This window comes from Neodiprion fabricii, chromosome 1, assembly GCF_021155785.1.
Source record: "Neodiprion fabricii isolate iyNeoFabr1 chromosome 1, iyNeoFabr1.1, whole genome shotgun sequence".
Lineage (NCBI taxonomy): Eukaryota > Metazoa > Arthropoda > Insecta > Hymenoptera > Diprionidae > Neodiprion > Neodiprion fabricii.
Genome location: NC_060239.1, coordinates 30,316,707 through 30,334,897, shown reverse-complemented (window position 1 = coordinate 30,334,897; position 18,191 = coordinate 30,316,707). Strand labels below are relative to the sequence as shown.

The following is an 18,191-nucleotide window of genomic DNA, read 5'->3' as shown; positions in this document are numbered from 1 at the left end:
TCCTCTGTTTGGTCTCCCGAGGGTCGTGTTAGCGGAGAAAACGAAATTCCTCCCAGAAACACGTGGCGACCCTGGCAACCTCGAGTCGTAGGTATTTTGCGTGGCACGACGCGGAGATTCCGCGAGTTATTTCGTTTTCCCCTCTCGACACTTCCGTGACAACAGGGTCGAAGATCAACGGGGTTAACATCCCGGTCGATTGTGCAGAAGCCAGGCGTTGATCGGATACTGTTCACGCTGCATTTCCGTAAAAGAGAATTGAGTAAAATTTCGTACGTTTTATTTTCATCAGGTTGAAGTTTGTATGGAGCGTTTCTAGAAAAAATCCTTATTCTTTAGCTTTAGGATTACTTGAAATTTATTAAACTGTTAATAATACATTAGGAAACTCACATTTCGTAAATTCATCTTCTCCAGGTATTCTAAAGCGTGTAAAATAGTCATTTCTGTTTCAACGTTTCACTGTTAGAAATGCAGTGTTGAATGCAACACCAAAAATATTCTGTTAAAAGTCCACACTATTTTGGGTGTTGATTCTAAGACCAGTTGGTGTCAAGAATCGAAGGATTTACACCGATGACCTTTAATTTTACAGTAATCGGTGTGGACTTTTATCGACACCGTGAATTTTCTGACAGTGTTCGATGCATTAAAGTTACCAATACCAGCCTCGTTTATTTTTCGATATTCTAATATTTTCTCGACATTTTTCTCTCTTTTCTCTACATACCTATAGGTACGGTATATCCTACAAAAATTTATCTCAAAGTTACCGCGGTGAAAATTATAGACATTATATCACGCTCGAGGCTTAGTTTGGAGAAATAAAAAGGCTACAATATATACGGGCAAAAACAAAAGGTGAAAGTCGCAGGAATACATTTTTCGAAGTCAGAAAGTTCGACCGCTCAACTCTCTAGTGCATATTGAGGCAACAGATGGCATCGTTTAGAGAAAATGAAATAATAAAAAAATTTGACGAAGTAGGCCTAGTGGTCGGTCGGAGTTCAAGAGCAAGCCTACGGAGGTAACGACACATTAACAACCCAACAACCTTCGAACCCTCGGTTACGATCTCGATCGATCGTCTTCTGTAAAGACGAGTTTTCGTCGCGGTAAAAATGCGTGATGGATCACGCGTCTCGCCGCATGCACGTGAGAGTTCAGGATAGGTATAATAAAATTAACGACCTTTAATCCTGGAAAGCGCGGCGATGATCATGCGGTAAAAAATCCTCCTTCTCGAGCGAATAAGCGAGAAAATTTTATTTTAAAATCTGACTCGATTAAAAGTTTATGAACAAGAAATAAATTAAAGTTGAAACTTTCTGAAAATCATTTTAGCACATTTAATTCGTTATGCGTGACAGTAGACGTCATGGTAATTATAAAAATTGCAGGCTGTCTCGAGCTTTCAAATTTTAAACATTTGTTCCGTTTATATTGACATATTGACGTAGTGTTTATTCCTCAAGAGTTGAAAGACTCTAACGTGACCGAAGTGAAATCAGACGCAACGATCGATTCGTCAGCTTACACAACGCGATGAGGACAAAGTTGTCTTTCTACGAAAAACGATAATTCCCTCTCGCTTCCCGGTCATTCCGTATCACCGATTCCTCAGTGTCTAAAAATAAAATTCCTCAGAAACTGACCTACATTCACCAAATATGTATTTTTCTATTGGTTAAAGCTGCGTCTCGTTTCCCTTAAATGTGACTAGCCAAGTCTCGACTGTGCAATAATGATTTACAGTGACAAGTTTTGCATCGCGTGCGACGCGCACAAGTCGAAGTAGGTATCTACACCGATCCATCGTTGCTCGTCACAGCTTCACAAACAAGTTCCCTGACGATGAGCTCGTTGATGCAGGCGAGACGTCTACGATCCACTCGCTCGTGTTGAAGAAAAAAAAAAAAAAAAAGAAGTAAGAAAATATTTCTTACACATACGTATATTAACACCCACGCCGAAACGGCGGAGGCAGCGCAACCGTTGACAGACTTATCTCCTCACTCTCTATCAAGTTCCTGCCACCGACTCACCGTGATAAAACATCAATGCTCCTAACTGGCAAACGGACTAACTACAGCCTCCGCCTCTGCAGCTTTGTCCAAGGCTGAATAATAAAACCAATCAACGAGATCTATCATCGCACGCAAAAACATTTTCCACGCATGGGTCGTTGATTATAATGATGTGGAAATTTTCAAGGATGATATGAAATTCAACGACTTGTTGAAATGGCGTGAAATTCGCGTGCGCGTAAAGACCCTGTATTATGCAAACGCATTCCGTATATTATAGCATGTGGCGTTTGACAACCATAAAATTGATTAAAGATTTCCAAAAATTTGTGTCGTACTACAACTACCTGCTTAAATAAGCTCGTATACGTATTTCTGCACAATAAGCGATAACTCTTCGAGAATATGGTGTTCGTAATGAGGAGTAAAACGTGAGGGTAGGAAATACGACGAGGCGAAGAAGATTTCACAACTTTACATCGGAAAGTCGTGGTTGATTTCCACTATTCTAGGGAACCTATAATTAGTTATATTTATCCGTTGATCCGTCGTTCGCATCACTCTCGACCAAACGCGAAGATAACGAAATGAAGATATACACGTATGCATGCGTTTCGTAATATCGACAGCGCATGTACCTTATGTGTACAGGATCGAGATCTAGCGTAAGCCGCGGCTGCTTTAAATAGTACAAGGAAAAGATTGAAGTGCTTAGCGCTCGTCAGCTTTGCTAACGCTGGTACATTTTTCGAGAGAAACGATCTGCCAAAGGGCAGATAAAATTTTGCCTGCTATAAAATGTGACGTTGTTTATGATCGAATACCGGATACGTTTTAGGTACCTTAAACTCCAGTTGCAGGTATACAGCGAGTAACAGGACACTAGGTACAAGTTACATGCATACCTAGAACAAGAGAAAGTCGGGAGAACTGTTGCAGCAGGTACAAACGTTAATCGATACGTATACATACCTGTATAACAGTGTGCCAGGGTAGCCTAATTCTAGGTCTACGTGCCCGCCTAGACTTTATGTTCTATGTTCTTCGTTTCTAGATTGCTTCCTTTCGTCAAACTACCTCGTGACTCTTTTTCTCAGGATTTATTTTTCCAGGGGGTCACCGCACCTCGAACGTCCGGTTTTACACCGTTTAACACCATTTAACACCGCTACGTCGTATTGTATACCGGTTCGCGGAAAATTTTCACAACCACTTTTCTCCGACGCGTTGCAAGTTCCGGAATTCACGGTGTACGCTAATAGAAATCATCAAGTTGGAAAGAACGGTGCAACGGGAATTACTTTGTACTTCGAAACGGGGCCAGGGAACTTATGGACATAGGTTAATTTACAGCCTTGAAGTAAGTAACCCGTTGGACTTGTAATCATGCATACAGTTTTGTTTGCGGCGTATCGCAATTTCAGAGAAGAGATTTAGCTCGGTTTAAAGTCGGGGCTTGTATAAAATTAGGTATAACGTACCGTACTGCACACATTGGGTAAAAAAGAAATTGACAGTTTAATTCGATTCTAACACTCGAGTCCAGAGATAGCGATTCACGGAATGCCGCTGTTTCTTCGACTTTCCAACTCTCCAACGTACCTTACGCAACATAAGCATGCGCTTACAAAAAAACTACGGAAATATGGAATAAAGTGTGTGAATTCCAAAGTGAAATTATAAACGTTGCATATTATTACAGATCTACGTAGTTAGGTAGGTACGGAACCGAATGCCGAACAAGGAACGTCTATAATCAGACTTACATTAAAACCAGACAAATGGCAGACGAAATGTGTTCTTTTGCAGATACTTGTAATATATTTGCAAATAAGTTATATGTATAATAGGGTGGTCCTTGTATGGGGTAAAAAAAAAAAATCCTCAATTTTTTCAGACTTTTATTTCATTCCCCTAGTCACCCTGTTTAAGAGGGAAGTTTCAAATTATTCAAAAATATGCTCATACGCTATATTTTGTACTGAATTTTATTTCAAACTTCTTCCTAGGCAAAAAAAGTCCATAATCTCGACTATTGAGTGAGATTCTTCTTTCCAGTGGGGTAAAAAATCGTTTTGTCAATCATACGTAATCTGAGAGAAAAAATTTTGAAACAAAAGACTAGCATTGATTCAGTCAATGCTACGTAATATCACAATCGATGACGTGCAAATATTGAGGTTATTTTTTTTAACTTAATCTGATCATTCGTCGTCTTGAAAAATAAAACGAATTAATTTATTTTTCACCATTTGGAATCGATTTGACATTTTTTTTCGACCTCATACAAGGACCACCCTAATGTATAATGATTCCCATATCGCAGAAATTCGTGTTACGCGTTGGCCGCCAGCAGCAAGTGCGGAGAAATTCGAAGCAGATTTATAAATTGGTTTTTTCGTACAGCCAATTTCCAAGCTCGTATATAAAGATGTATATTGCACGAGAAAAACCGCCGTCTGTGAAATAACTTGCCGAGAATTCGTCGGCATGAAAGAGAGAAAATACAGAAGGGGCCTTGCCGAATAGTCCAAGTGCTCGAGGGCCTGCCTCGGAGACTTTCAGAGATTCTCTTTGGCGAGGAGTGTAACTGCAGCCATGGGCCCGTAGTTAGGCACTGTAGCACAGAAACGATCAATGCGATAGGTTAGGATTCTTAGATGTCGGTCACAGGCGTCTCCGTCTGCCGCCTTTCACTGGGTCTTCACACGTGGATGAATCCCCGTGTACCTTAAACCGAGTGAGTGCTTGCCTTGCCTTGCCTCCTCCTCCTCCTCCTCCTTCTCCTCCTTCTTCTTCTTCTGCAGCAGTAGCTGCGATTTGGCGCTTTAAACGCGACTGTCACTGACCGGCTTTGACTCTTTTTCGAAAACAACCGATCGCTCATTCTCCGTTTGATAATAATACATCACGTTTTAAAAATGCCTACGGCAAAGGGAAAACCAATCGAAAATCACTGGAATCGGTATAATGTGTGAAAAATGAAGGTGACAGTTACGAATATCCTGCTACTGTGCAGTGCAACGATTTTGAATGATCGATCGAGTGCACTATCGGACAATGACAATGATTTTTAGCCAATGGAAGCGTGACGTATAAAAGATGTCAACCCGCTTGACTAAGCGATTCAAACAAAATACTTCTCTGCTGTTATATCTTTTTTTTGCAAACTTCACGCTCATCGTCAAATCGAACATATTATTACTGTGATTCATGTATGTGCAGGTGCACAGCCATTTGCATTTTCACTTCAACGTATACATATATCTACGTGCACTCGGTTGACAACGATCAATATTGCGCACTGCAATACCTGCAGGAGAGAGGAGATACAGACAGATTATTAAGGGTGTAGACGACTGAAATCCCCGACTGATTAAATTGCTGTTCCCTACAACGGTTTCAATCAAATCCATCAAATCGGTCGGATCTGCGGCTCTGACGTGTTGAAAAAATTTGTAACAGCCATAGTCACAGTTTTCATTTTCCTGAATTTTCAAACGTCGGTGTAAGTCAACGCCAAGAAAAGGAGGTTACGAAAACGAAAAGAAATAAAGAATAGAACCTGCTTTCTTTGATGTTATTTTCACCTGAAAGCATTAGAAAGACTCGACTCGATAATATATTATCGCGTGTCAGAAGTCGTCGAGTTAGGCGGAACCGTTTCGACGTAAAAGTCACATCGTTACCATGCATGCAGGCAATATGGGGAGCCGAGGTGCCTGTATGGAAACTCGCGTGCTGCATCAATGAATTTTAGTATTAAAAATAATTTAGTCACGCGATTCGCCCGGGCGTAAAATCGATCTGGGTGAACAAAAAACATTTCTAAAAGCAAACATATCAGTCAAGAAGCATTAGGCGTTAACGTTATGCATATGCACACATACACACATGTATTATATAAAGTAGCGACAAGTTGATCCGGAATCCGGACGACGAGAAGAAATAAATAAAAACGATTCACAGAGCTTTGATTCGTGAATTCCCGTACCCTCGAACATCGACACCGTATCGAGCAATTCGTATAATATGAACCGCATTCCAGAGACAGTTGAGGATGAAAAATATCGCCAAGATTTGCGTCAATAAAGACATACGCCGGGCGCATGGAATTTGATTTGGCAATTAGGGTTCGTTTTGAAAGGTCAAACGACACCGCCTCGCATCGGAAAGCAGCGCGCATCTCGACCATCCAGCCACCGTATAACTACGATAGGAATCTCTTCGCGCTCTAAAAATAGCACCAAAAGATCCGATTCGAGCTTGAACACGTCGAACTATTTCGTACGATTCTCACCGTTTTTGAAAATGATCCAACAATCTTTTTCCGCAATCGTTCAAATTCATCGTAGCTTCATAAAAGTGCGCAACGAATTTTTGACGCGGATTCAAGCACGCGGAGGTCAACATCGGGCCAGAAAGCACTTGAGGATCTACTTTTCGTTTAAAAGTTGACCGCGTCACGGATGAGGGGATAGATTATCCGGCATGTAATGTCCAGCGATCTGATTCAGACGGCATATCGCAGGCCAAAAAGAGTATAAGGTATGGAAGGTCTACCAGTACCTGCACACGACTTGGAGTGAACACGGTTGATTGGTTTTCGAGGCGAAGGCTGAAGCAGACTTTATAGTTAGCCGGTAGCTTGTTTCGCAGACAGCGTGAATTGCCAAGTGTTACTAGGATACCCACACACGCACACCTTCGCGCATATCTACAGTCTCCGACGTAACAGGTATGAACTTATGTCCAGCATACAGAAGTCCGCTGTCGCATCTAAAGCAGGTATGAGATCCGAGTCCGCACCAGCCCAGGCGAACGCTGACAGCTTTTGTACACAGTACCTACCATGGCAAAATGTGTTCCTATAATGTAAGATCCAGAGGAGCATTATTTTTTACGGAAGAATGAGTGCCAGGTTCAACTGGAAACCTCGATCCACCCAACATCGAAGGATTCTTTTTTTTTCTAAATCCCAAAAATCTTGAACCCTGCGCGAAACCGATTTCTGAACATCCAAGGACAAGTGAATCATACCCTTCGGTTCACGCGTACCTTCGTAACCTGTGACGGTCGAGTTTGCGCAGAATATTAAAATACGGCGATTTATGTACACAGTAAAGTGCAAAGTTACTGAGCGATGAAGCTGTTATTGCAATAACATACGGCCCGTGGCTCTAGTCTCCGTATCGATAAACACCACCGGTTAACCGGTATAGCCTTTACGTAAGTATAAAAAGATACGCCCAGCCATACATTTTCCAAGACGTCGTCTATACCCACACTCGAATAGATTAACTCAAGTGTCAGGGTGACGACATTGAGGGTTCGCCAATATGGAAAACTTTTCCTCGTCGTCGCGCGACGTAGTTTCCCTTAATCAGCGCGGAGGCGAACGTCTGATACGACAATGAGTATTTTCCGATCATGGCGGAGCTCTGTTTCTTTTCCCAGCTTGGCTTACGTTGGATCTACGTAGGCACGTATCGGTTCGCGTCTATCACCGGATCCCATGGAATTATCTAGATTGACCAGCGAGTGTCTGATATCGACTCGCCGCACGAAAGGCGAGGAGAAGGCGACATTGTTTCGTTGGCTGTGGGTGGATTTATCGATTGGCAGAATGTCACGCGAATCGGCGACGTGGAAAGAAAGCGTTGGATGGTTATTATGCAAGGCAGGTGTGCAAGCAAGATCTCCCGATCGTCCTAAGAATTTACCTCCAACTCGTTGTCTCAATTGAATTTCGCAAACCCCCGTTGAAAATCACTCTGTCTCACATTATGCATTGAATGTTATCAAGAATAAATGATCCGATTGCATACAGCATACTTTGACATTTAGGTATTATTACATGTATACATTTGTGCGACAAGTGTACGTATAACATAATCTCTGCGGTTGTATAAAGAATAGATAATATAAGTTATCGTCCACGGGCAAAGGGGAAAGTCCGAAGCTATATATAGTAATTCAGGATGTAGGAATACCTACGTATAGAGAAAAGCAAGGGAATGTGCAATTGCGAAAACTAAACGTACGTGTCCAGCATATTTCTGCCTCATCAGCACGATCGTCCAGCGGAAGAAGAGGAATATATATATGTATATATATGTACGTATCGTCAAAGGAAGTCGGCCCCTACGACCCACGCGAACAATACCGACCACCACCGGCGTTATGGGACCCCGTGACATTTCGCGAATGTTTGAAAAACGGGGAAAGCATCGAATGGGCGATATGGGCCTGACGGGCACTGTTTGAAAGTCCCATATACGCCCCGTCGATACGGAACTCCGGGGATTTGAGGATTCAAAAAAGACCCGCGGCGAGGGAACGCCGTTGTAAATGCCAAGGTATGCGTATGGGTAATATAATCACGTGCATCGCAAATGTGCGCGAGTCTACGGTCTACGAAATCGTAAAAGTAAACCACCATTGGCGGGACGACCTGAAGACGACGAACACTTTGGGGAGAATCGAGGATAATAATGGAAAAGTCGTAAAAATCAATTGAATCTTTCAGGGGTACGAAACGTGAGGCTTTGCACAATTAAACAAACAAAATTTTCCTTCACGTTTCAATGGCTGCAGCGATTTTCAACGATTTTCAGATGCCGATTAAACCTGGAACGTGGTTAAAAAAAAATACTCAAAATTATTCTACTAACCCCATGGGTGCAATGCGATTGAACATTCCGTACGATTACAGCTCGGTGAGTTTTCTCACGACAAATATTCAAGCGGGGTGCAACGATTCTTTGCAGTTCAACGTTATTCCCAGACGACGACGATTTTATACGAACCTCGGGGATATATGATCCTTTTCTTCTTGCGGGCTAATTTCGTTTCGTTCTAATCTCTGATTCACCCGTCGAGAACGACCAACGTTGTAACAAGAAGTACAATCTGTACCGTAGGCCGATTGTGTTAGTTTAAAATTTCCGTAACCATTTCCGGTTCTCCGTTGCACACGCAATTGGGAAGAATTGTTTGCACTTAAATACCATACATACCAAGAGACTATTTCTATGAACCAAAAACCTCGAATTATCAATTCCTAAAATTGACGACGAACACATTTTATTATAAGCCATGAGGTTGAACGTGTGACGATTTTTCTTAGGAATTTGTTTCTACGATAATCTCTGCGTTTTCTACGATTACAATGAACGATATCAGTTTTGATAATTGTTCTTATTTTTTCAACCGTACTTACGGATTTGGACGTAACACACACAACGAATGAGTATTTCAAGCCGAGGAGATACTTGGGTAAGTCATTAGCATAATCTCGGTAATTGTTTGACAAACATTGCGCTTGATATACCTCTGAAACATTATTATTATTATACGACGAATCGTTACGCTGGAAATTTTGACATTAAATACGTGATACTCAACGAAAAACAAAAAGAAATACTTCCGGATACATACCCAAGGCATAGAAACGCCGAAAGGAGAAGAGGGGATAAAATGTTTTCATCGAAGAGCGTCGAATGAAAATAACAAATTTATCAAAACCCGCAGCGAGTAGTCTGATAAATGAATAAACAAATATCAGTACGTGTCGGAAACACGATTTTCCATGCTTATACGTATACGTATAGCTCAAAACGCAGGAGGCTAAACAAAACTCGACTTGTGAAACATTGGAGCAGGGCAGCATGCAGCTGTCGGAGAGCTAATCGCAATGAAACCAAGATCGTTGCAGATAAGGGTACAAGAAAAGGGCTCTTCTGCGACCTACCCAAGTTCCATAATATGCTCCTCGTAAAATAAATAAAAAATAAAAAAAAAAGACACGCTCAAACGCACCGATGCGTTTGGTAAAAGCTAACCCAACATACGGCTATTACATCGCCGTTACAAAAAAGAAGGGTCGCGGAGGTCGAAATTGGCCTGACAGCAGCTATACGCGCACATGTTGCACTCGCAGTGTCTTTTCACCGTGCTAACTGACCATTGAGAATGCTATAGTCAGTCTTTACCGACTGAGTAGAATGTAAATTTTTGACTATTATTATTAGAAGTCTATACGCATAACTGACGATAAAATGCCGCAGTCAGCGCAATTTTACTACATGCAATGTCGAAACCGGATACCCAGCAAAAAGTTTTGTTTGACGCAATGATAATGCCAAAAAAAAAAAAAAAACGAATACCTGTAATGGAATTATCACTTATTGAAGGAATACATTTCCCGGCCTTCTTTTTGCATGAAACTAGGAAAGTTTGTATTAATAGATATAGATAGAGAAAAGATAGTCAGTTAAAAATCTAGTAGATTCGTTCGATTTCACTCTATCATTTTCTACAAGGTCACTGAATCAGATTTTCTTTTTTTTTTATACAGTAAACGATTCAACATAACCATTCATCGATCATAATCAATATTGTTGAAAATATGTTGTAAAATTAAATACACAACGATGTTGAAATGAGAAAAAAAAAGTGTTTCAGTAAATTAGTAGAAAATTGTCGTCTAAATAATTTGAAATAAAGTATCCATATCCGATTTTATGGTTTCGTTTAACTATTTCGCATTCCCAAAGAGTTTGACAAATACTCAATGTAACGTGTAATCTCAATATTATCTCGCAATAAAGTTGGTGGACAGCATAGATTTTTGGCCAACCACGACCCTTTTCAAACACAACTTTAAAAATGTAGGCACTCTCACAATCCGCATTGTATTGTTCCTGCACGGATTGGCAAAAGGACTCTCGTAAATCACGTACGAAAGTGAGTAACTGCACCGCACGGTCGGAGTTCGTTTGGATTGGATATGCGATGTCACGCAGGGTTGTTTCAGCCGACCCTGCCACAGCTGTATACCGGAATCACATTAGTATTTGCAAAACCTACTATACATATAAGGCGCCTACCTACCAACCAAGGCCGTAAGGGGATCTCGGAGATTTTAACAGAGTCCTGGATCCCACCGGAAGGAGGAGGAGGACCGAGGAGAAAAGGAGAAGAGGAAATATCGGGGGCGTTTGCTATTTCGTGACCCGAAGCATACGGTCCTTTCTTTCAAACTTCCGTGACCTTACGCAGAGCTGCTACCGTGTACAGAGATTGCAGGCGAAAGCTGCAGTCGGCTACTTTCCTGGATATTGTCAAACACGACGACTAAAACCATTTTAGTGTCAAAGCGCGTACGAAAACAAGTTTTTCCTTTTTCGCGTAAACGAAATACGCGGAAGTCGTTATTCTTGCAAATTAGTTTATACGAGATAACCGTTCACCTATTTTCTTAAGCGGAAAGTTCCGACGCTGAAACTGGGACGAATTTTCGTTGCACCGACGAATAACGATTCACTTTTTCCGCAGGTTAACGAGAAGGAAAAAAATTTCAACAGCTGTTAGCTATTCGCGGGTGAAGAGACGACGAGAATGATTTTGATTTGTTCAACGGAATCGCGGTATATAGATATTATTGATCGATAGTTAATACATGAAAACAGTAATTGAACACGTCGTTATAAAGTACAAGATATCCACACGATCCAGCTTCGTTATGGATATCCTGAAATTGAGATACCCGAGAAGCATCGAAGTCGGAGGTCCGTATTTCGTTACCTCTGATAAATCGTAAGCAAGTACGTATGTATATACAGAGACTTCGGTTTGTATGCAATAACGTATAAACCAAGTTTTGCTTTGTTTACACATATTGACTTGAACAGTGCCATAAATCGCGATTTCGCACTTTAGTAACGACTCAAACCGCACACAATCTCAACACGTATCTAAAGCAGGTAAGCCAATTTATCGAAAATGACGTAATTCTGCCTTATCGGCATTATATACGTATACATCACTGGCTGCAATCGGCAGGAAATCAGTCCCGAAAGTTTATCGAGACCTCTGCAAGTCCAGCAGGTGCTTAGTCGTTAACAGACGATTGTACGAATCACCGATAACAGTAGAATACAGGAAACAACGGCGCCTCTCTCTCTGCTCCCTTTTCTCCTTCTTCTTCTCGTTCGTCGCAAATTCTGCATAAATCCATACTTACGTTACACCCAAGAAAATTCAAAGCAAAGCCACCAACGAATCGTAAGAAGGGCCGAGAACCTCCCCTTGGAGATTAATCGCCTTTTGCCTCGAGCATCTGCCGATTGCGACGGCTGTTTCGATTCCGGTCAAACATTCAATCCACGTGGATGGAAATAATTCCTCGGTAGCGTCACGGATGTGAAAATTATAGTCGAACAGAATCGTTGAATAGATACAATAAATAATAACTCACCGCGAATTTTTATCTCCTGTGGATCCAACGGCGGCACTCTGGGATGAATTAGAGAATCTTCGCGTTGTCCGGGCTTCTTCAACAACACCCCGACAACTTGTGGAGGAGCCATCATCATCCTGACTAACGATGCTCGATTAATCCTTTCTCGTCAAAATCTTCACTAATTTTTCACAATTACGCGAGTGATTCGCTCAGCGATACATATCGTTTAAACTCGTTCACTGGATCGCACTGACACGACGACGACACAATTAAAATACGAACCAGGTGGGACAAGACGCGTTTCTCTTCAATTTTCTGTGTACGTGATCGCAACCGTCCGACGGTAATCTTCTTCTTCTTCTTCTTCGTTCGTCCGTTGATTATTTGTTGCGAGATATCGGTTTACCATCGATTATTCTTCCACGACCCGAGTAACGTGCAAACTTTTACTCGCTTCCTTACTAAAGTTGTACGAGAAAACACGAAGCGTTCACGACGATCTCATCATTCCCCAAAGCTTCCTTGGCCATGTCCAAATTATCCGAATGATTCAACAATTGAATAGGTACGCGTTGTTATTAAACAGCGTTACGACACAAACCCGCTACTTTCTATACCGTAATCCTTAACTTAACGTTCGTTCCGCGAACTGCAGACACAATCTTGAACCGTGTGCATACGGTATATTTTGCTTTCTCGTTAAACACTTTTCTCACCCGGTTTCCGGACTGGGACCAAAACTCGGTCGCCTACTGCGATTTATATCTGAGAATGAGCTCTCGCGCTGGGAAGTGGCCGGTCTCTTATCGGCGCAGTATTAAAACAACGGATGCAACGCAGTTTTTTCCCGTAGTTCTTTACAGTCAAATCATATCGATACACCCGTCACCCGAACAATGCGAGGCGCGTATTGACACAGAGATTACACGACACGGGCGAATCCACGATATAATCAAAAGACTCGAGGTACACTGTTACAGTCATTGACAACGACACTGAGTTTATCCACGTAAATAAATAACGATAATTCGCACAGAATATTTATCTTTTTAATTACACACACCGCCGCGATCCTCTCCATCGGGAAACGGTAAGGAGCAACACGCGGTTTTACCGGGGATCGAGTTATGACCAACTCGGATCGCCTCGACGTCGTCCATGGCGGGCGTATTGCCAGCGACTAACCAGACGCGGCGACTTTCGTCACGCCGCAACTGATTTTATCCCCACTGCTAGCCACGTTCGATGCCTCTAATTCTTACCCTCTCGGAATCTCGCTGCTGCGGCTGCTGCGGCTGCTGCAAGCGAATCAAGAGAGTCACTTGTTTATGGACGTAAAAATGTGTTGACGGAATACTCGATGAGAGAATATTGTTTCTTAGATAAAAATGTTCGGCGTTGGAATAGTTTACGACGTTTTTTTGTTTTAGTTTCGCGATATTGAGAAAAATAACGTTTTTATATGATGTATTCGTCAGGTGGATTCGAAAAAATTGTTGGACGCAAAATGAAAATGGCCGCTCTTTGACACACTTGACGTTTTATTTTGGTTCTACGACGGCTTGCGGAGCTTGTTAGATGTCGAATGGTGTTTTACGTCAAACAAAATGACAGCTAGAGCTGCTGGAGTATAATTTCATTTGAAAATCAGTTGTAAGTATGGTACGTGTGTTGTATAAAAAAACGGGTATGGTTAGCTCTTGATACGAATGACTTTTTTTTTTGTTGATATTATTATAACAGTGCAGACTCGCAATACCGATTCCACCATCTGCACAATTTATAATATTATCACCGTCTATTAGTAATTAATAATTTCTTGTTAATGTGCTAATTGTACTTGTCACATAAAAAATTCTCGCAAACTTGGTCGTTGAAGTGTTCTTTCTTTCGTTACTATCCCAATTTTCTGCCCTACATATTCAAAGTTTTCATTTAATTTTACCTGTACTTGTGTAACATACTTTTTTACCAACGTTATATATACGTATATGGATCGGCTAGCTGCGATAAAAATTTCAACTTGAGGTGTGAACCGCGTATCGCCAGCTATTTCTGTCCGTCTGTTCTTTATACTATTCGGCACAATCAGCATTCGACTCTAGTTAGAATTATGACTCGCGGTATAATATCAGTGTTTGGCTCGCAATTAACCCGAAGGCGATCGCCAATGCACAATAAAGATTTAACGTTTACAATTAACCTGGTGAGTATAGATCGCTTCAAGTCTGGACATAGAGATTGAATTGAACTTGATTAGCCGCTTTGTTGCCAACGGTAAAATTTGAAAGTTCACTCTTCGTTCATTATTCTTTATTCTTTATTCTCACTCTTCGTTTGTATTTTGCTCGTTTCCACTAACTCGTTTATCGATCATCATCATACAACCGACAAAATAAAGTTAACATCCTCGAGTTCGATCGATGAAACAAAACTACGTATTCTGATTTCCGTAAGAATCTGTTCAAGTTATACGACAACCACTTGTTCGTATATAATACACAGGCATGTAGGTATTACAGCCCTCGGGCCGAGATAATTTAACGTATACACCTAAATTTTGAATCGAGATACAGAGTATCAGACGTCGTTCTATGGTGATTATAATAATATGAAAGCTCGCCAAGTGACAACCACTCTCGAAGGCAGTGACCGAGAAATTATACATGTATGCGTATGTATGTGAATAAAAACTGGCGAATCGCTGAACATGCTGCGTCGCGTTTATAGGTATAGTTTATCGCGCGTTTCTCGCTGCACTTGGGTAACATAAAACCACTTGATCGGCGGTTGAACAAACCTGTATACGTGTAATAAAACTGTAGTAATTTACACGAAGTTGGGATACTATAATTTCGTTACCTGGTAGGTGTACATATTTCATCGAGATTGAACCTCGTCATGAATTTTCTCAAACTTTTGCTTTCTTTTCTTTTTTTTTTTTTTACATCCCATAAATCGGAACTACGGAGTCGATCCATAATTAGGTTAACACGAATGATCGTGGGTCACGACTTTTCTAAATGCTCGGAGAAAGTATTATACACACATACTCGTATATATATATATATGTCTGTGTTTTTTTTCTTCTAAATTATAACTACATATCATTGCTTTTTTCCTTACATATAAAAACACAGACACACACAAACGCGCGAGCACAACTGTGCAAACATTGGTCAATTTTCACTGTAGAATTTTTTCAAATTTTAAGTACCTCATATAACGTTCGAGCCTGCTTTCTCTATCGTTGAGCACTGAATTTTTTCTACATACCTGCAATACGTCTCTCGTAAAAGCTTACGGGCCATTAATCCGAACGATGTAAATAGAATGACGAGTGTCGTGTGTATGTAATGTGCAAAAGTCGACACATTTGATTCTCGCTTGGTCAGCGATTCGTGTTCGCAAATTGCACATCCCCGTTGTCCATGGGTTGTACACGTATGTATATGTATGCATTACACATACCAGTGTGCTTAATCTCCCGCACTCGACGTCGTCCGTTACGCGTTAAGGTAAAAGTGAGATCAACCTGGGGTTATTAACATAATTACCATCGAGTAAAAGGCCGCGTAGTGCGACGTGCGAAATCGTCGAAGGTTTATGAACGCTCTAGAAAGTAATCAATATTAATTATAACAATTATACACGTACCCCCTTGGATAATGTGGATAAGCTACATCTATGATACGTAAAGAGAAGTTTTTGACCTCGGTGAACATATTTCTCTGCATCGCGGAACGTACAGCCGTAGGATATTTGCACGCGGATCAAACGACGTATTACAGCGTTGTGCGCGCAAATTATATAAGCAATAGAATGTAGAATAATGGGCCCACGGACAGTACTTATTATAGGACTTTGCCAAATGTCACATACATAGGCTAGTACCTCTGGTTCGTACAGCCCGATTTCTTTAACGCGATATAGGGCAACATTCCTGCGGCAGACGTAAGGAGCAAAGTGGAGGCCCAAATGAAAGGGCAGGCCGGGTGGGGCCCTTAGAGAAAACATCGTCAGCTCTCACCCTGCAGTAAAGTAGCTGATGCATTGGAGGCTTTTTGTAGAGTGTCGCCGTTAAACCAACACGCGTCGACTGCTGCCACCGTTGTGCAAAAGCCTGCAGCAAGGCGACGCGGAGACTGCAGGGCAGTAGGTATATGTAGGTATGTGTAGTGAATTCGAGGGGAATATCAAACGGAGTATCGTCTGACGACGTATTAGCGGATTCCTCTTATTGTTGAAATGGACACCGAGAGCGAAAGAAAAACACGCGCACGGAAAAGAAAAAGCAAAGAAAGGAAGGGAGAAGGAGGGAGAAAAAATCTATTTCATAGAGATTTTAGCACAATGCTCTGCGGAGATTATATATATGTAACATATTTTTTCCCTCTCTTTTCTTACCTTTCTTTGCTTTTTCTATCCATGTTGAAATTAGGGGAGGCAGGAACTGGAATTGGATCCGACAAACTCATAGCTCTTGTTTGTCGTTCGGTTATGAAATTTATTATTGCTTTCGAATTTGTTTTTCGTGGCAATGAATTAAAACTAAGAATTTCCGACTGCATACCGCGTACTTTTTCATGAAAAAAGAATAAATTTGAAGCACCAGGTTTTATCTATTATATCTCCTGAATCTAGCAAGGTGTTTAACCTTTACCCTGTCACATGGAGTCGTTCGTGCTCGCGTGATTTCTTGCTATGTGTATATTTTGTATACTAGAACGCGTGCAGCATTCTCCTAAATGAATAATCAAGAGAACAAACTATTGGACCTGCAACTAAACGCCTCAAGGAACATGCACGAATTTTTCCAGATTTTTTGAAGTACACAAAATAGCCAAAATATGGATGAGAAGCGAAAGACTAAGAAAGAAGTAACAAAAAAAATACAGAACCGTTGCTATTCTTTTTTTATCGTGGTCACTCGCAATATATTTTCCTACAGCTATTGCGATATTTTGATGGTGCAACAAGATTGTTGTTAGAAAGTCACTCAACCGGAAAAACGTAGTTAACTAATTAAACGGATTCCATCATACTATAACCAGAAAATAAAGTATTACGAACTACGGTAATTACACTGAATAATTAACCGTGTCAATTTTCTTATACGTCCAACGATATGTAGACCATTATTGTAACGATACTCATTTCACTAGACTTTCTCGGTAACGTGGTTAGTTCTTAGTTGGTTCGTCGCTGATCGCAGAGATAAAAGTCCGTCGCGAGTAATAAATTAAATACGTACGTAGATCGATTATCAAGAAACCGCGATGGCCTTAGTTGGGGTCATAAATCCACATCTGCTTTCTATATATAACAACGCAACGCGTAGGTCATCCGGTCCGGTTCGCCGATCTCAAGCCTCGTAAAAGTTCTTCCTCTTGGGCTCCGGTGAACCGTGTACGTGTCACTGATGGCGCCAGCGCTGCGTCAACGGCGCTTTTAGGAAGAACGTGTGTAATAATAGTAATAACAACAACAACAACAACAATAATGATGATGATGACGATGATGATGATAAGAATAATACGTTATACGTACTCAACGAAATGTTGCCTGTTCGCCTTTACATCGCGAAATATTATTCAAACTGTGAATTATTGTCAGCGTATATAGTAGGTGCGAAATGTTACACGACGAGAGTGTCCTTCGATCTCATTCTCGACGTGTATTGTCTCCTAGTTCGGTGTGTTAATTAAACAAAAAATTGTCAAGGCGGGAATAATCTACACAATACAATTGTTATCCCGCCGTGTGATTGCCATTCGTATATCAGGAATTAATTGCTACGAATTATTATACATATTGACGAGAATTCGAAGTTATCACTCGTTCGGCGGTCTTAAATCGAGAGTGCTTTGAATGGTAATTAAAATCAAGGTTTCACCCTCATTCGACGTTCGTCGGTG

The 18,191-nt window shown here is 41.1% G+C and overlaps 1 protein-coding gene across 1 annotated transcript in view; it reads right to left on the bottom strand.

Annotated features, from left to right (window-relative positions):
- The window catches only part of LOC124179607, a 42,263-nt gene extending 28,803 nt beyond the window's left edge, over nt 1-13,460 (bottom strand). Inside the window, exon 1 of the mRNA XM_046564188.1 lies at nt 12,289-13,460. Coding sequence (XP_046420144.1) covers nt 12,289-12,406 — 118 coding nt within the window. The 5' untranslated portion in view covers nt 12,407-13,460. The remainder of the gene's footprint in view (nt 1-12,288) is intronic.
- Nucleotides 13,461-18,191: the final 4,731 nt, after the last annotated feature.